This window comes from Plectropomus leopardus, chromosome 11 (assembly GCF_026936395.1).
Source record: "Plectropomus leopardus strain MGB_pleo_1.0 chromosome 11, ASM2693639v1, whole genome shotgun sequence".
Lineage (NCBI taxonomy): Eukaryota > Metazoa > Chordata > Actinopteri > Perciformes > Serranidae > Plectropomus > Plectropomus leopardus.
This window is the reverse complement of record NC_142186.1, coordinates 4,875,264-4,895,958: the sequence shown is the minus strand read 5'-3', so window position 1 is coordinate 4,895,958 and position 20,695 is coordinate 4,875,264. Positions and strand designations below refer to the sequence as shown.

Here is a 20,695-nt window from a genome sequence, read left to right as displayed (position 1 = left end):
TTTCCCCCAGGGGATTAATAAAGTATTTCTGATTCTGATTTCTGGTTCTCATAAATTATGTTTGAGCATTGACTTCCTTAAATTAAGATTTATTCTATAGACCTGCAGTACAGACTATTATTGGCACTTTCCCCCCGACCACGGGTTATTGGTTACTGACCTGCTGCGGCCATGTGTTCACTGGTCCTGATTGGCTGAAAGCCCACAAAGGGGATCTGCATGGACAAGACCAGGCCGATGATGTAGAAGGTGCTGTAGGCTGGAGAAAGAAACAAGAAGTTAAACACAAATCACAACTTTCTTATTTATAAGTGAGCACAATCTGCACCACTACACACCTTACTGTCACTCTCACTTAATACTAATCCAACTCCAAAAATCAAATTTGAATCCCTCTTAACACAGCGTATTGTAGAAGAGAAACATATCTTAGAGGATATGTCTACTCATGCTCTCGATCTGTGATTGTCAACTGGCAGCCTGTTAGGCCACATACAGCCCGCCAAACATCCCATCTGACCAGCAGAATATTAATTCAGAAAATGAAAGAATGAAAAAAACAAACTCTGCTGTATCTACATGGTTTATGAACAGAGATGGAAATTATTGAAAGAATGTTTTACTAACGCTGTTTATGTGCGTTCGATCCAGTGGGTAAAAACGTCATAAATCCATCTGTTGGCTTATTATTAGCAAGTAGCAGTGATGTGTAAAAATGACAAAGCATCATTCCAGGTGAGTTATTGATAGCCAAACATACAGAAAAGTGCAACAGTCCACCGTCCACCTTCTCTTTTCCCTTTCAGTCTCTCTCAAACAAACAAACAAACAAACCTGCGCTGCTGCGCTTATGCAACCTGGTGAAGTAAACTGATTCGAAGGTCTGGACCCAGGCGAATATTTTCATGCAAAATGGGTCCAAACTTACAGCTCTCCTTTAATTTATTTTTTTATGGTTGAACACTTAAAATACATTTTTATATTATTAAATAAATCATAATAAAGTTATTAAACAACACAGGCAAATGTGTGCTTGTACAAATTCTGGCTCTTGGACAAATGTGCTTGTTGAACCCTGCTCTAGATTTTTCTTTCGGTCAACTGATCCCCTGTAAAGACCAAGAGCAACAATCAACTGATCCCAATATCAAATAATGTGCATGTATCCAAAGCCTGATTTATCTTCTTCCTCCTGCCATAGAGCTCCATTGTTGTTCAAACACTATTAAAAACACATCAATGAGCCACACTGTTGCACTGGTTGACATGTCTCATCATGCTGAACGTGGGAACTGCTTATTTTGACTCAGTCTTACATCCACCATCCTGCTGCTGTAAATACCCACTAGAGCACCAAATCTGTGACTGTCAATAGTCCCAACCCCAGACTAAAAGCCTCAGATCTCTAACCTAAACCTGTGAAAAGTGTGAGCAAAAACAGAGGTGTTGCATTTAAATTTTTGTTTAGTGTACATCATGATAAATTTTCAGTAGCTATTCTGTTTAATAATGGGATTTCAGAAAGATGTTAAAATTGCTAATAATGTCAGCAATCTGACAGATTCTTAATACTATTTTTTGGGTTCTATTGCCTTTAATGGACAGGACAGTTCGAGTGTGTACGGGGGAGATATGCAGCAAAGAACCAAGGCCAGGATCGAACCCGCGGCCGCTGCAGCGAGGACACAGCCTCTGTATATGGGGAACTTGCTCTATCCACTGAGCCACCAGGCACCCTAACAATCTGAGAAATTCTAAAAAAGATTTAATGAGGGAAAAGAACAACAGTGCATACAAACATGTAGTGTTCGTGATCGCCCTCTCCAAATGTCCTTGACATAGTACACAAGAACAAAATGCCTTTTGAGCCTAAATCATGACTGACAGCGTAAGAGCGATTAAGCTGCAGAGTTAAAACAATTGACACACTCGGGAATCAGCGGCACAAGCAGACAACAGGCTGGCTGTGAACACTCCAACTAAACCTGAAAAGTGTTTTAAACAAGCTCTCAGGGGTCAGAAACACAGAGAAAGCTTCAATAACAAAAACCTCAAAAACAAGCTCGGCTGGTCGAATACCGCCACGCACAGCCAATGGCATGAAAAGGTTAGTTCTCTTAAACAAGCTGCAGAGCCTTCAAAGATATGACAGACGCAAGTTGAGAAATGTAGACCTACAAATCACACTGCACATCAGATGGGACATCTTTTAATGAGCTCCATGACTGGACTCTGACTACATGCGTCTGTGCGCTGTTTTTACTGTGTTTGTAACAATTCACAGCAGTCTGCAGGTCTGCAATGCATCATTAAAACACTAGCACTGAGAGGCTAACATGGCTCTTTTAGGTATCTTAACAACCCAAAATAAGATCAAGCAGTTGTATGCAACAGCTGAAATTTACAGATCATTGCTAGAAGAGTTTATGTTAGTAAGAGATGGGTTAAAGCAGAACATTAGATTGAGGGTCATCACTCTGCAATAGGACTCCAACATCCATTCTTTGCTGCGGCTGCACTCCAAATAAATTTGAAGTCTCACCCACACTGAAGGGAGTCGTGTGTGGGGAAAAAAAAAAAAAAATCAGCGCCAATTTGTGTCTGGGCATGGAATCAAATCTCAAGTCTCTCCACTGCTATCTTCACAAGTAGACATGATTGCAATTGGTAAAACACCAAAAGATGTATGTCTCGTGAAGGCCGCCCGCTGTTCTGTTGGAGTAACACATACTTTAAAATGATTTTGTATCTTGATTATCTCCATGCCTCGACATGACTAGAGGGAACAAAGGAGGGGGAATATTCAGATAAAATATTCCGCTAGCCAATCAGAACCTGCCGTCACTGTTATTTACACTTAAAAGCAGCAGATCCAAGGTTGTTCCAACTCAACCTCTCTCTCCCTCTGTGATGATGACAAAATTATTAGGAGTGCTAGAGCGAGGAGAATGGAAATAGATTGATGTTGACCCGACCGGTGACACAAACTGCTCAGTAAAAAATTGATTTGGTAAATTAATGCGAGGAAACACTTCTCCTCAGCAGCTCCAATACACCGGGATGTCAGTTTTTATATGCCTGCACAATCTTATGTTATCAACTAGAATAAGATCTGCAATAAATCTTACCTACATGAAACTTGTATTATTCAGCTTTTGTTGACACTGTGTCAGAAAGATTTTGATTGATCTCTGTAATCACTGCTGGTGGTGTTTTGCATCAAAGTGACTGGTGTTTCTGATATTCTGATACCAGCTAAAACTGAATATATATTAGATTATCCAGTAACTACCAGAGGAGTAACAGAATAACTTTACCTTAAATTAAATGTATGTTTACACTGAGGTAAACAGTAGTGGAGGAAGTATTTAGATTGACTTTAGTCAATGTACAAATTATTAGCAAAATTAACCCATTAAAACCTGGTCAAATTGGCAAAAAGGTGGTACAAGGCAAAAACCAAATTAGGTCTTAATGAACAAGAAATTGGTAAGAAAATAGTAAGTATAAAAAACAATTAAAAAATTTGCGAAAAACAAACAAAAAGGTGTATCTTCTACATATTATGCCAATCCTCATCTGACATTTCAACATTGAGCTCTTTCACCCATTTCACCTTGATGTATTTAGTTGAATGTTTGTCACTGGTGTTCAATGACACCATTACTGTTTACATCTCATGCTTTCACGGGCATAAGCCTCTCATCCATGAGCAGATGCATGCTTCCTTCTGCGCAGTGATACTGTTGGTTGGTGTGGTTCAGTAAAAAAAAAAAAAAAAAGTTCCTACTTGAAAGTACTCACAACAAAACTGTGGATTATCTTCTGTAACCAGGTCATGATTTCTGGAAAGAGACATTGCTGTTGAATTTTTCAAGTGTGATTTTTTTTTTGGCACTACAGGTTAGAGGGAAACCATGAATTTTTGATTTTGGGGTAAACTGTCCCTTTCAGCAGTTACCTAAAAATGTCTGCATTTTCTGTTGCATCCAAACTGACTGATGATATGAGGTGTACTACCTCTCATAATCTGATCATTTAGTCAGCCAGGCAGCTCAGTGCTGTTATAAATGAGCCAAGCATCGACCAGTTAAAGTGTCCCAACAGGTGGCACATGGCACCTGCTGTCTAGATGCTGAGCGATGTAATGGCATTCACTGGTACCAGGAACCAGAAGCCAAGCTGATGCCTGTTAGAGAGTTGACTCATCCATCCAGACGAGTTTCTACTCTCTGTTTTCTATCCTGCTGGAGACGCTGCTGTTTGCATAATGAAATTCCAGTTGGATTTCATTGCCGGAAGATGGAGCAAGAGAGGGCTGGTGTGTGACAACAGGTCACAGACTGGACTCCAAATCACAGAACAAAGTATGCATCATAAAACACGGTAAGCTACTGTATTACAGCTTTGAACTACCTCAATTACAGTGTTGCTGTAGGCTGTGCTGGTCTTCACAAAGAGATAGGCTTTTCACAGCATCCTTGCAAAGCTCACCTTGCCTGTTTCTGTGCGCTTGTTACATCTTGATATGTCATTATTTCTGCAGAATGATGATCTGGTAAAGTTTGCATGAGTTATTGATCTGGATCTGAAACAATGCTATGCTGTTGCAGCATTAGTAGGGAGCTGCGAGCCCTGGGTCAGGACTTAATTCACTATCAGTGAGGCGAGTTCAGAGTGTGTGACGAGGCAAGCTCTTTGAAGGGAAGACAGCTTTAATCTTTTTTTCCTTCTCTTTTTTCCCCTCCCTGCATTTCCACTTCTCATCTCTCTTATTTTTATCACATACACCTTCTCTTCTGGGGGATTTGTGTAAACCGCATGCGTGTCTCATTACAGACACAACATCAGCTGTTAGAAAATGCTAGTAATTATCAGTAAAAATGTTTATACAGCGCGGATATGATAAAGAATAACAAGCTGCTCTGTCTAGTATCCCCACATCCATCCTTTCAGTCTTAAAACTTGAGAAAACACAGATTTGTGTGTGTGTGTGTGTGTGTGTGTGTGTGTGTGTGTGTGTGTGTTTGTAGCTGCTGAATGTACAGTCACCTTGCCCTTTCTGTTTCTGTTTATTCTGGATGTGCTACACTGAATGTCAAATGAGCATAATTGGCCAACACCTAAAGGCATCACTTTGTGTCCCTGAATCAATGTCAACATAATGTACTCATGTGTATGTTTGTGTGTGTCTGTGTGGAGTGTAAAGGGTCATGGAGAACACATGTTCATCACGTACACTTGTGTGATGATTTGCTCCAAGTCCCACACATTCATGTTGTTTTATCCGTTTTCTACAAAGCCATTTAGGGGACAAGTGGGATAAAAAAAAGAAGAAAAAAAAACAAAACTTTTTTTTGTTATTTTACAAAAGTTTTGCAGTCTTCCACAAAATATTTTAAGTCTTCATGTGCACTTTCTATGATGATTCCTGTAAGTGCAGCATCAGCACAAAGTGCATAAAGGTTGGGTGGAAGTGAATATAGAATAGCAGAACCAGCCGCCTCACTGGTCTCTAGCTCTGAGACTTCTGTGCCAATCACAGTTAAATGTGATAACGACAGCTCAGCAAACTTAACACTTTACCTCAGGAAATGTCTAGATAGTTCAGGGCGTCATGACCTGAATCACATCACCACAAATCTGCAACCCAAGACAAAGGCGGCATAATTTTCCATCAGGTTGTTACTATAACAACAACTGAAATAAAAAGTAAAGGCACTGATTTGGTGAAACCATTTATAATAACAAACTGGCACTATTTAAAAGAGAACTTCTAATGTATCTCTCCTCATGGTCACATAGTTTAATAATCAACAGGGTTCCCACACATTTTCATGGACAAAATTCAAAATGTTTCCATGACTTTTCAAGGACCCATAAAAAAAAAATTGTCATTTTGGAAAAGCCTGCGCCTCACCGTGTCTGATGCATTTACCAGCCTGGTTATTGTATTTTTCTACCCACACACATGCAGGAGAGTCTCTCTTCCCATAACAAACACCACCATACTACGTCACATGTACACATAACCTGTCTTACAGGCCAAGGTTTGGCTGGTATTACTCATGGAAAATGAGAACTGTGAGTTTTCCATTTGTATCAAGCAGCAAATAATTTGTTTGACTTTATTTGCCTTACTTGACATTACACGTCCCTTATTGCGACTAATGTGCATCACAATGTCAAGGCTGAAATGATACATCGTGCTGCCAAGTCAGCCCATATTAGAGCTACATTATATCAACAGCTAACAGATTATCAACAGATTACTGAATTAATGTTACACAATAGCTTTTGCACTGTAATGTGTATCAAGGAAAAAACATGGGCATTACTTTTGTCTGAAAAAATAAATGGAAAAGAGGCTACGATGAGCCCTGTTTTTTTGGAGGGTTTTTATTTTGTTTGGTTGTTTTTTTTTTTTGGAGGGAGGCGGGGGTGGGGAGGGGGGTAGTTGGCATCTCAAATCTTAGCTCTCCATAACTTCTTTTTTTCCTCAACAGCAGTTTGTCACTGGCGAGGTGGACAACAGAATGAGCGTTTAAGTTTCAGTGCACCTGCATTTGCTGCATGTCTCTGCCCAAAATGTGCCATAAATAACCCAACATTATACATATCCCAGTCGCGTTTCTAATGAACATTCCAGCTTTAAAATCTCTTGTGGCGGCAAATGTTTTAGTTATAGCAGCTTGACACAAATAAATGAATGTGTGGAAAATCCTGCATCTTTTTCTCCATGACCCTTATCATTCCCCAGTGTGTGCGTGTGTGTGTGTGTGTGTGTGTGTGTGTGTGTGTGTGTGTGTGTGCTGCATCTCACCTATATAGACTCTCCTACTGAAGCGCTGCATGAGAAGCAGGACGAATACGTGAAGAGGAATAAGGTTGATGATGAACACATAACCGCCCCAAGCTGACACCTGTGAGACAGACAAAAAATAGCATTTACTTATTAATTTAGAGCTTTAGCAACAGTAGTCATTAATGAAGAGGTGTTACAATGTGGAATATGCATGCACACACACAGAAGTCACCTGCACTGCTTGGTGAGGGTCTAAGAACAGAGGGTTGTCATTTGTTGTAAAGCCCTCTGAGGCAAATTGTGATTCATGATATTTGGTTTTATAAATAAAATTACAATGCACATATGTATGAAAGGCACATACATTCATGGTTGGTATACGTTTGAGTATGATTAGTGTTTCTCACAAATTGATAAAAACCTAATATTGATAGGTTGCCCAAGCTTCAAGACGAAATATATGAGATCATTTTACCTGAAGACGGAGAACCTTAGGGGTTTTTTTTCCCAGTGGTTGTCTGTGTTAATTTGATCGTTCCTGGTTCTTGTTTTTTTGTAGTCACATACAGTTGGTTTACTGCTTCTTGTCATAATCAGATTTTGATCTCTGCTGAATCTGTGCAGTGCTTTCAACTCAAGTGGATAATCAGTATTGTGAACGCCACGACTCCCTGTAGGCTGGAAATTGAAGGATGGCTGTATTTCCTCTGTTATTCATGACATACACGCACTTCCATAATGGGACGGGTAGCAATAAGAGGGAGGGTGAAAAGCTTCACAGCCCACCTGAGAGCTGTGAAATCATTATGAGCTGCAGCGTTGATGAGGCACACACGTACACAATAACAGACACACACTCGCACCTCTTTTTGAGCTCGTGCTTATTGTCTAAGTGTCATGTCACTTTTGTCAGTGAGCAGCTGCCAGAGAAAAGGTAACGCTGCTTACAGAGTGAAGCGTTCACATGATTCATCACAGATTCATCAAAGCCTGGCTGAGTGAGAGGCGAGTATTGGGAAAAGGCTCCCCAAAAGATCTGCTTCTGTCTGCTAAAAATGGCTTCTGGTGATGTTATGGAAAAGTTTGATGGACCTTGATATTAGTCATCTGTGAGTGTAGTTGTGATCATTTTTGGGTGCTTCTGTTTTTTTCTGTCAGTGTGTGATGACTCAGCGTTAGTGTTTAACTCTTAAAACATTAGATCAATGTCAGTTTTCTTGTGCATTTAAACCTCTGAGCAAATTTAGTTTAATTTATTTCAAATACATGGGAAAAAGGCAGACAGAAACTTAGTGTGAAATGTCCCGCAAATTGCAAAAAAAGGGTAAAAGGTGACAAGAAAATAAACTTGACATTATATTTAAAAAATAGAGCGGCAGGATCATTCGAAATTTATCAAACAACTAAGAAAAAATATTTTTTTAAAAACTAGTAGTAATAGATCACTTTCAAAGCAGTGCACGGACTCTCCTCAATTTACATTAAAGAGTTATTGACCTCCTTATGTACCTAGGTGCCCCCTCAGATCAATGGATGCAGCTCTTCTTGTAGTTCCCCGTTCTCAGCTGTGACAAAAAGTGATGGTGCGTTTGCTGTCAGAGCCCCAAAACTGTGGAACTTCTTGCCCATTGAAATCAGACTTGCACCATCTTTAGCATCTTTTAAATCGCTTCTTAAGACTTTTTTTTATAGGAAAGCTTTTATGAGTATTGAGTAGTTTGCTGTTGCTTTGTTTTTTTTAACCCCCTGTGGCCTTTGTACTTGATCATTGTGTTGTTTGTTTTTATTACTGTCTTCTGAAAAGCACTTTGTAACTTTGTGCTATATAAATAAAGTTTATTATTATTATTATTAGTATTAGTATTAGTATTATAGTAGTAGTAGAAGTACTATTAAAGCACTTTTTTCAGGTAATTTCCTGTTTTGTTACTATTTTACTTTTACTTTTGTTTTTTGCTAATTTTGAGGTAATTACTTTTAGTAATCTCTTGCTAATTTTTGGGTAATTTCCTGCTATGTTGCTATTGCCTTCTTTCCATTTTTTTTTAAAAGAAATCAAGCCAATTAGCTCAGGTTTCAAAGAGTGAAAACATCAGATTAGGACATGAATGAACAATAAGAAATGTCTGTGATTTCTGTTCTCACCATGTAGAAATAGGAGAGGCAGCATCCAATGGCCCAGAAGACGGATCCCGTCTTCACCGACTTCACCTGTAGTTAAAATATGAGAGCATTAACCAACAACACACACACACTCACACACATAGAGTAAAACTTGCATTAACTTCTTCCATTACACTGAGCTGCTTTATTCACTTTTTCCTTGAGGATTTGCTCCATTGCTGCTTCCCCAACACGACTGTCTGAATTATTCATCATGTTTGGCTCCTTAATGACCTGCACAAAGCGGAGCACCGTGTCCTACACATCTTTACCTTCCCCTGCATGGTGCACAACAGAAGTTAACAAGGGCCTAACAAGGCTAACGAGCCCTGACTTGACGAAGGCACGGGTGGGAGCCACTGTTATTGGTTCAATGAGATTAAATAAATAGAGCAGCCGAGCCAATGAGATGTGGTGGATGGAGGGAAAGTTGAGGAAGAGTGAACGTAAGTGGGAGAGAGACGATGAGAGAAAAAGGAACATGTAGGTGTGATGCAATCACAGGAGACTATCATTAAAGTTATTGTTTTTCCATATTCACGGTGTGATTTATATACAACCTGTTTAAAATCCACAAAACAGAAGCGAGGTTTAATGTGTATGTAAACCAGGTTATGCTATCCCCCATCCATCCATACCACCAATTACCAGGACCTCGAGGGCTTCATAATTCAAAGTAGATTCCTTCTTAAAGCCTCAGTGGTATGTATGTAGTTGATCATGTTCACTAAGAATAACATTAGCCCATATAGCCACATTAAACCTCTGAGGAGCAGTGAGATATATAAATACAAGCATAAGGAGAAAGTTATACTGTGGTTACAGGGAAAAAGTCTTCCCTAAAAAAATTAATTCGTTACGTCTATGATCACAAACAACATTAAGAATGTTCTACGGACTTTAATGTGTGAGACACTGGAACCTGTCTCTTGTGACTAATACTAGGGATGCATGATATTGAACTTTTTGCTGATAACTCATGTGGCCGATAACCTATATCAATATATCCCTGCTTAATTTTTGGCCATGTTTAGACAAGAACGATCTTTCCTTCGCGTTTTTAAAAAAATCTGTGTTAATATGATGACATTAAGAGAACGATCCTTGTGTACATGGATCCACAAAAACAACCAAAACCCCTGTAGTATGCATGCCAGGCCAGTAGCTGATGGCGTATCTTTGTATTGACACCATAGAAGAACACCACGGGCACGGTTCTCTCAGGATCTGCTCATTGCCAGCTTACATGCCGACAGAAGAGATTTTCGAAAGATTACACTCTGGAACCCTGTTTCAGGAGTTTGCATTTTCAGGCCCCCAAAATGCTGTTATCGTGTGAATGAAAGGCAAAACTGCAACAAAAGATGAACATTTCATGCAAAAACAATTTTCGTGTAAAAGGCTCCTAAGTCTCGTAGCTCTGGTTTGGTCTCCATCCAATTCTGCAAGAAATACCTGGATATTTAGCTGCCAGATGACCCTCTTTATCTACCAGTTAGTCCCTAACTTCCATCTGCCATGTGGTGCTGGACTGACAGTGTACAGTGGATTTGTCACAGATAAGAAAACTGCTGCCAGCTTTGGGTTAGTAACAAGGTTAACAAGAGAAAATTTGCTGAGTGTAAGAAAACAACATCTAAACCTTACAAAGCCTAAAAGGTTAATGTAGAGCTGAGGGACACTGCTAGCACCTCAGATTTGTACAGCTTATTGTTCAGTTCCAGCTTACTGAAAGCTGTTTCCCCATTTGGAAAAACAAGTGTGTGAATCATAGCTTTTCAGAACTTGGATCTTTTTTCTGCTGGATTCAGAATAATGGTGACAGAAAAACTGCCAAAAACAAAACATAGTGTAGGTGAAATCAACGCAGCTATACAGGCTGGCTTTTTTTTAAATCAGTGTGAAAAACAAAATTAATTGCTCCCATTGCTGCAGTTTTTGTGTCAAGTGAAAATGACTTTGGAGGTGTGCGCCACTCTCTACTAACTCACTACTACTTTCACATTACAGTTACATTTTTCTCCCATCTTCTAACAAAAAGCAGTCATCTGCAGCAGCAGTGAGAGCTGTTATAAATAGCTGCTTAATGGAACACAGCACCACCACATGTAAAGGCTAATAAAGTATGTATAGGTGTACCCAGAGGTAGTAGGTGAACTGCAGGGCAAAGATGGCGATGCCTTCATTGTCGAAGGAGCCGGCCACAGAGCGGGAGATGTAGCCGGGGACAATGGCAATGAAGCAGGCCGCCAGCAGCCCCGCCCCCTGGTTCCACAGCTCCCTCGTCAGCAGAAAGGTGGAGATGGAGGTCAGACCGCTGAACACCGGGGCGAGGAAGACGCACACGTCTCGGATGTGGACAGTGATGTGCAGAAAGTTGAGCACATAGTGGATGAGACCCGCCGTGACCATCAGCCCGGGGTACACCTGAGGGATGAAGAGAAAAACGGAGAAAGATCAGAGCAGACAGGCAATTTCAATATATTTATTTCTGTAAATTTGATGAGAATCAAATGTCACTAATAAACTGTGACTCACAAAAAAAGAACTTCTAATCTCTCCCACTTGTCATATGTATTAATTTGATGAGGAGAGCAGCAATATTGACAAGCCAGCAAAAGTTCTGAACAACTAAAAATGCTGTCTCATGCAATTCCCCCCCCACTGTGACTGCAGAAAGCCATCATTAACAGTCTGAATGAGTGAATTCGACAGCAGTTAAAACCACAACATTACAGGCTTGTTGATGGCTCAGACGAGAGAAGATGTGCTTTTACCAGCCTGCATTGTTGCATCACCAATCAAAGTTATGACAGCAAATGTTAATGAAACACTCTGGAAACTTGTTATTGAAAAAAAAACAAAAACAAATTTGAATTCTCCTTATATTAAGGATGTCAGCACAACAGAGGCAAACAGAGCTAGAAGCAGTCAAAATCAAATCAAATCAAAAGAGAAATGGAAACAGCTTGCCAAAATTATAGTGTATATAATTATATATAATTGATTTCCAGGAGCTGTTAAAACCTATTACAGTTAAGTCAGCCACAACTTATACCCCCCCCTTATGGTTTGCCATCATTAACTAAATACTGAAATATGAATACAATGAATGCATGCGCAGTTTGACACAACATTTCAATGAACACTACAATAAAAGGTAAGACTGTGACATAAATAGTAGGGTTTCTTAAAGGGACAGTTCACCCCAAAATTAAAAGTACATATTTTCCCTCTTGCATGTGGTGCTATTTATCTGATAGTTTTGGTGTGAGTTGCTGAGAGGTGGAGATATGCAGTGTAGAGATGTCTGCCTTCTCTCCAATATAATGGAAATAGAAGGCACTCGGCTTGTAGTGTTCAAAATAAAAGCATTTGCAAAACTCAATGGCAATGTCTTTCTAAAAAAATCACGACCCAGTTACTCAAGATAACACTCTTAAATGTATCTACTGATTTACAGATATCTCTTTCCCAATGGAAGTCAATGAGAAAGTCTTTTTGGGCCCAATGGCATCATGTGACTGTCTTGAAAAATGTAATTCCACTGCTTGGCCACAATGAAAGTTGGCTTCCAGTCCTGGTGCACCTCCTTAGAGCATGCTCACAACTAGGTGATATAATTAAATAACTCTACCGGTAACAGGAAAAATGTATGTTTTTGATTTGGGGTGACCTGTTCCTTTAAGTAAAGAACTGTTTTTGTCCTTTATTTCTCTCCAGTGATGTGATGTAAAAGGGTTACTTCAAAGACAAAACAACAAACTTTAAGTTGTTGTTTTGTCAGCTAATGTGAACATAAAGTGAATTCTGGGGGACAAATTAGCCCGCAACAGTCAGCGCTCCCCTCACCAGCCCATACTGAGAGATCACACAGAGGGCTGTAAATAAAGAGGAGGAGAAGGAGATAAGCATTCAGAGATGAGTTGTAGTGTAATGACGTGTTAAAAGTGACCCCAGTCTCTGTCCTCTGGCTATTATGAAGACAGATCTACTTTATGTGTGGTATGAGCGCTTCCTGCTAACTCCCTGCCTTCCCCCCCGGGAGCTGTTTAACCATCCAGATATGCTCACTGAGTGTGTGAAAGAGTGTGGAAGATGTGCAGCTGAGAGTGAGTTTAACAGGATGATTGAAGATCCATCACAGTTGACACAGTAATGTGGCTCTGGAGAAATAAGGACAAAGAAAGGATGGTGCTGAGGCAGAAGGAACACACACACACACACACACACACACACACACACACACACACACACACACACACACACACACACACACACACACACACACACACACACAAGCACATCCTTCCTCAGCCTCCTAAGTTGAATACCCTCAGACACACACACACACACACAAACAAACACACATACACGCACACACTAACTGCGTGAGAAACACTCACCGTGCCCCCTACTATCCTACCCAGAGGGTACCAGGCTCTTTCATCAAACCAGTTGAGGAACTCATAGAAGCCATTGGTGGTGAGATGGTGAGTCGACCTGTAGTTGAACCTGCAACAAAAGGACATAGGCAGAGAGAAGTGCAGTCAGACAGGGCACACCACCAAAACACAGCAGCGAGAGAGGACATTAGTGTTTCACTGAAGTGAGTAAGCCTGACTCTGGCTTTAAATTTTCCAAAACAATCACACAATGTCAATTAGACCAATCAACCTCCAAGGTAAAAGGAATCAAAACTGATTTAAAGCAAATTTGTCCATATTCAGCTCGTATGAGTTTGATTATGTTCTTAGATATTTTAATCTACACATTTTTTGAGTACATTTTTGGTTTTGCACCCTAATATTTTTGTATGTTTCAAATGAACTCATTGTGTTTACCAGTTTAGTCTGGCGGGCTTTTTTTTTTTTTTTTTATTGTGATAAGTTTTAGTAGTGTCTTATTTCTCCTCCTGTTGTAACTATAACATCCCAAGTCAAGAGGTTGTAAAAAACACACATACACACACATAGTTGAGTCCATTTGTGGCAAATTTGAAAAAATTATGTTGTATTTCTGTGCTTTTGCGTTCATAAGAATGGGACAGACAGACAGACGGCCCAAAAAATAATACCTCCAGTGACAGCTATCGCAAGAGCAGAGTTATAAAAACAATTTAACCAAAACTTAGCAAAAACCGAAAAAGACAACTAACTTAGTAACTAACTAAATAAATAAATAAATAGAGTTGGGTTGGGAGGATTGAGCAAGGAGTTCAATTTTGTTGTATGCTGGAGTCAGCAGGTTAAAGTGACAGCTTATGGAGGCCCCTGACAGTTTTTACCAGTTTTTGCCTATTGTTCATTTGCAAGAGGACTCTAGTGTGGTTTGCTTGTTGTGTGGAGGCAAAACAAACAGCAAAAATATTTGAAAGGAAATGTGGGATTATAGCATTAATTTCAAAGCCACCAAGCAACACACTAGATCTTGTGATTGTGAGCTGTGAAGAAAACAATCCTCTTGAGCATTTTTAAAACCCTAACCCAGTGCAAGACACCTCTCTTCATCCTAGCCTGTTTCTGCCAGTTTGTCATTCTTCATGACATCGGAGTCATAATCAGTATTCCTTGGTGAGCTCTTTGCGACACCTAAGGAAAATCAAGGAGGTGCTGCACGACTTCATGCCAGTCACCACGACATGAAAAATGACCCTGCAGGTCCATGTAGCACTCGTGATGCAGGGTGACAGTCACCAGTACTGTCGAATGAATGTGTAACTTTGTGTTCAATGTAACTTCCACTTGACACTTCTTTACGTCATGCAATATTTGGTGTAAACATGAAATAGACAGAAACTAAAGAGCAAAAATGCATATGATAAAACTTCAATTACTGAAGTTGAACTGGGCATTAAAGACTCTTTTGATACCTCTAAAAGAAAACAGAAAACAGTACAATTTCATTTTGTGCAGCCAACCTAGAAGCAGAGGACTGATAGTATAACTCAGTGGGCATACTTTGTGTTTCAGTGTTAACATTGTAGTTGAGTTTTTCATATTTTATCAAGGTTTTCAAGGCCAGCAGCTCAAGGTAAAAGTCGGTGTTATTCAGATTACTAAGTCATTTAGGTAACCAACAGCAGCCCACAAGTTCACATTTGCATATAAACATGCCTTTAGCCCTAAAGTTAAAAATTGAAATGCATTTTTCTTACATGGTAAATTGCTGAGCAACAAGACAGCAAACACAGCAGCTCAGCTGACCTGTTGTAGGTGGGCCAAGTTACTTTAACTCATTTCACTTTCGCAGCATTAACAAGTATGAAAAGGACAAACACAATGCACCAACTGAGCAGGTTGAGCAAATGTTGACATCAAACAAGCTTTAACTTAAAGCACTCGACAAAATTTGAAAGTTGCAGAACTCAAAAGACACAACAAAAGAAACTTCAAAGTCCAAGCTACGAGCAAAGCTTAAAGTTATGACTAAGTCACAACAAAGTCAAAGTAGGGAAAGGATTTGACTGTAATACCGGAGAGATGAAACTGATGAAATCTCTCAACAGTAAGAACTGTAAGATAGCTTCTAACAGCAAACTGAAAGACACTAAGGCTGCAGTTACAGCAGGCATGAAAAAGGAAGAGATAGAGGTGCCCTTAAAGTCAGGGCCGCAGCTAGCAAGAAGCTACTAGCTGGAGGTACCATAGACAGGGGCAAAGGAAAGCAGACAATGGTGGTCACTCCTTCGGCATCCTAGGATTTGCAAATTTACATACTGTAGATGTGACAAGAGACATGTTGAAAATGGTTCATAATAAAAGTCAATCTGGACCGATGTATCAATTTAAAACCCAAGAATCCAGTATCACTGATGCAAAGTGAAAACATCAACACATATTGCCATCTTTAAGGTACACCTTTATTTTGAAATTCCCATGGCACATCTGTATCCCCATTCCGTCCGAGCACACCTTCTTTCTATACATTCAAAAAGTGCTAGCAGCATACTGCCAGGAAGATAATGGGAAGGAGCCAAGAAAATAACATTTAGGATATTTATTGATATGGTCTCATATTGACTGCAGGGCCCTGAATTGAATCAAATTAAAACTGCATTGTGGCAGAGTTTGTGATATCAGCAGATATTGTACTATTGTCCAAAGAAACTATACAACCATGCATTGTGATTTACACCCCTAGTTAATAGTACTGCCATGTTTATATCTGCAGGTGAGAACTTTATCTAACTACAATATATAATGGAATACTACAGAAAGAAACTAGCTGTAGCTCAGCATTCAAGCTGTTGAGAGTTCCTTAGGAAACCGGCAGTACAGAGGTTTGTGCTGTATCTGACTGAAAGGTCCAGTCTGGTGAGAGCCTTAAAACATTTAGGCCTTTTCATTTAGGTCACATCATGTCAAGTCAGGTCTACAGGAGGACTAGGAATCAGAGAAATGCAGTGAACTACTTAAAAACCAGTCCGCGGTAATTGACAGATTGTTGTGAAACTGGCACAAACTCGTCCAAACTTCCACAGACGACTGCAACCTCAGCATAGACACAAGGTTTTATTCGCATTTTCTCTTAGACACACAAAAAAGAAACAAAGACCAAAAATCACTGGGAAAATAACTCTCCAGCGGCTCTATTTGCTCGTCCTTCCTCACACTCTACCTTCTCATTCTTCTTCAGCCTTGTGTCGGCCTTCTATCTCAAGTTGTTTACAGCCAACGAGACTTTGAGAGGAACAACTCCACTCTTGTCTATAATTAGACGGGCCTGGTAGATCGAGTGCCGCAATTGTACAAATCCTGCATCCAGCCCCCCGCCTTAAAGATAGAGACTGTGCTGATACGCAGCAGTTAGTCTGCTTGTCCCCTGAGCTTTTCAAAAGTATTAAGCACTCAATAGAAAGTGTCCCTCCATGAAAAACAGGATTTTGATGGAGGGATTGCAGCATATGGCTTGCTCAGCCCCCTAAGGAGCGAGTGCTAGATTGAGAGCAAGGGTGTTCATGCTCACTCTGAGGCTGGAGTTATTTGACTGAAAAAAAGAGAGAGAGAGAGGTGCCTGCACACACAAACACACACACAATTCATTGCATCTCTGGTGCTGATGCCTGCCTGTATTGACAAAATGCTTTTTTCGTTTTCCTCTCAGTCCCAGAAAAGCCGGCAGTATCTAAAGTGTTCAGCCAGCTGGTGGACAGAAGAAACACTCACCGCCCAAACTTAACTCTCTGGGTGATGGGCTCTTAAACCTTTTCCAGCCTGGCTCTCAGACCAAGCTAAATTCTGTCTCACCCACGGGACCCAACTCATTAAAACACAGGGAAGCTCTTTTCATGTGCAGTAACAGGCTAACTAGCCTTTCTTGAGCCAAACAAAGACATGAAATTGACTCTAACTGCCAAACAAATGCTGGTAAATTCCATCAGAGGCTGGTGAATTTGAATATATTGCTGGTCCTCATTTATGAACCCTTTTGTACTCTGAAACTTATGCCAGCAAATTATAGGTTGGTGAATTTATTAAGGGAAATAAGATAATAGAGCACATATGAGACTTAGCTTGTGTTTTTTTTTCCATTGCAGATAAGAACATCTAATCACCTACCAAATAAATGCAAATAATTAAATGTTCCTTAAATAGTGGCTCAACTGCATGATCTCCATTGCAAAGGCATCTGAGGCAGGTTATGCTCTTGTATAGGAACACATCGTCGCCAAGCTGTGCTGTTAACCCCTGCAGGACTTGTGATGGGATCACTTTAGTAGGTAAGCCATATAAATGGGTTCCTCGTGCTGAAAGCTCAAATAGTTGGTTTCTAAATGGAAGAAGATTTGTGGAGGATTCTCTTTTGTGTGTATAAGTTTTACATGCTTATTTGAAAGTGTAATCCAGGAAATTAATACCCAAGTTCGAGCTTAAGTTTTTTGTTTGTGGCCCTTGAGCAATCTTTGCAACTTCAAAACTAAAAGATTTTGGGAATCAAGATGGGAGTTAGCAAGTCAAATGGCTTATGGAATTGATGGCAACTACAAAATAAAGGTGCTAGGATGGCAGAGTGTGGAATAGAAGGGGGCCAAAAACCAATAGATCAGTAAAACATCAGGCCCATTCCAAAAATATAGAGTCATTGATCATTACTGGCCCTGAAAAGCCTGATCAAGACACCCCTATAGGGTATGAAACTACGTGAGAACTTCAGAGTGCAGGCCTTGGGAAAAATGGTACTTCAGATATGAGGAAATTATGAAAGTTATGGTGTAATTTGTGTTTGCAGAAGTGATTAACTTCGCAACTGCGCAAAACATAAAAAATATTACCTTTCAGAACTAAAGGAGCTTCACAGAGTTAAAAAACAGCACATTTTTCTATGTATTTCTATATAAATTGAGGGGACTGTCCCTGTACAGTAATGCACAGGGAAACTACTTCAAGTTATATGTGGTCATATTTGAACAGAAATCCCTCGTGGTTCTCAGCAAACCTATTATGGAAAGCGTTTTATCAAATTAGGATTTATTTGCTGACGTTGCCTTGGGAAGCTAAGCGCAGCAGCCAAAACATTAATCATTCTTAGTCAATTATCATTAGACAAATTAAAGTCTGTAAATAATCCAGAGATTCAGCTGAAAGCTGTATTGAATTAAGGTAAATCTATTCCACCACAGGCCCTTGTGGGCTCACTGTCGCACATTCCCTGGCCCCCAGGGGGCGGACACTCAAGCAGAGAGTGAAAATAAAAATGCAAGCATCATTTGGACTAATCACCACAGAAATACTAGCAGCAGGCTGCTATCTCTGGGCTGAATTTAAATATGTTCATGCATACAAAGTAACAAACTCTGCTCCCTTTTTAAGTGCATGCATAAATTCCCCTGCACAAATATGTCATTTTATCTCGACAGTAACTGTAGTGCCCTTTAGGCTATTACCCTTTGGTGAATTTAAACTGCTGCAGTGTAATAGTGAGGTTGGGGATTTAGGTGGTGACAAGTGCTGTCCACAAAAAGGACAAAAAAGCAAAAATGCGTCCACCTATTAGGACAGATTAAGAGACGAGTCAGTCCACTTTGCAATAAATATTTTGATGTCTTTGGTGTACTGTTCAGAACTGGATAAATTCAGATTTGGGAGTCACCACCCTGCTTATCATTTCTGATAACAAACTCTTTGCCCTCCCTGTGTACACACTGAAGATTGCTCTGTTGCGTCTTTACTTGTGGCAGATGGCCAAAGACCAGCCAAACCGAGTCACATTTAATGACCCGACTGTACCACTATCTTGCATGGGAAAGGTAGCGGCAGCCTCTGCAGGGTGCTCGTGTGTGTGGGAGACCGACACAGGAGCACTGATAAACATACAACTGTGAGGAGATGACAGGAGGCGGCATCAAAGAGACTAACATAAAGCTATACACACACACACACACACACACATACACAAACACACATAGAAAGGATATGCACATGCACACTGATATTCACACAACAAGAATTGCTGCCTTTCGCCTGCGTGCCTCCATCAACTAGTCACTTTGCAGTTTACATTCATGTCTGATGAAAATGCATCAAATATGGATGCTGCAGCAAAGAAGCAACAAATTCTAAAACAGGGATGCTTCACACACATCACCAACCTGACAGCACACAGGATCTCTATAATAGGGCGGGGCAATATCTGGATAATATTTTAATATTGTGACATAGAACTAGATATTGTTTTTTCCTGGTTTTAACAGCTACATTATAGTGAAGCAATGTCATTTTCTGAACTGCCTTTACCCACACAGTCTTAATATCCACATTACAGTGAATATTTCTGCACAACAGCTCCAGCTTTTTTAATTTTTTTTTTTTTTTTACAGGCGCATGTATCCCTTTGCATCATTCTGTTTCCAGTCTCTAAATTCAGAGTTTTTAGCAGGTCCGTCAACACAGCATAGGCATAACACATCATGTGTTCTTGTTTTACTTGACGGTAATTTGTGGAGTCTTTGCTTACCTCAAAATTAACAAATGAATACCCAAAAGTGATTTGCGTTATTTGCTATTGCACATAATCCAGCTGCACCATTAATACATAGGGTTGCAACGCTATGAAATTTTCATGGTACGATAAAAGTCTCAGAAAATGCTGCAGTATTATTACTATTAGTCAAAATGACCCCCAAGGGCATGAAAACAGAAGGATTTGGTTGAATAAACGTTATACTGTAATTTAAACTTGGAACTCATTTTTTGATGGAAGTATATTTAAAATTCTTCCTGTTGAAAATAACTGAAATTAAGGTAAGATTCTCCATCCAGTTCCTTTTTTTTTTCTTTTTAAATATCGTAGATAAGCAAATGTACATGGTAGGGGTCGACCAATATTGATTTTTCAGGGCCGATACCAGTAAGGATTATTAGTAGTAAATGAAAACAATAACCGATATTTGGCACAAATATGCAATATAAAAAACTCCCAACACAAAATTTTGTTTAAATACCTTTTTCAAATGTTTAATCAAAACTGAAACTTTCGCCTCGACCCTTCTCTCGACCGATCATCCAACAGGGCATCTACCCTGTCTAAATCATCAAAAGCCATCCAGACATTTATGGAGCAATATGCTGTCTCTGATGTTTGGCGCTTCTTTAACCCAAGTGCCAAGCAGTTCTCCTTTTTTTCACCTGTCCACAAGTCTTTTTCCCGAATTGATCTTTTTCTAATTGATAATAGATTATTGTCCTCAGTCAGCGCATGCTTTTACACCCCTATAGTAGTATCTGA

General features: G+C 39.8%; 1 protein-coding gene across 1 annotated transcript in view; it reads right to left on the bottom strand.

Annotated features, from left to right (window-relative positions):
• The window catches only part of LOC121945994 (dolichyl-diphosphooligosaccharide--protein glycosyltransferase subunit STT3B-like), a 74,457-nt gene that overhangs the window by 22,629 nt on the left and 31,133 nt on the right, over positions 1-20,695 (bottom strand). Inside the window, exons 2-6 of the mRNA XM_042490385.2 lie at positions 13,375-13,483; positions 11,108-11,395; positions 8,951-9,016; positions 6,824-6,923; positions 161-259 (exon numbers count right to left, since the gene is read on the bottom strand). Coding sequence (XP_042346319.1) covers positions 161-259; positions 6,824-6,923; positions 8,951-9,016; positions 11,108-11,395; positions 13,375-13,483 — 662 coding nt within the window. The remainder of the gene's footprint in view (positions 1-160; positions 260-6,823; positions 6,924-8,950; positions 9,017-11,107; positions 11,396-13,374; positions 13,484-20,695) is intronic.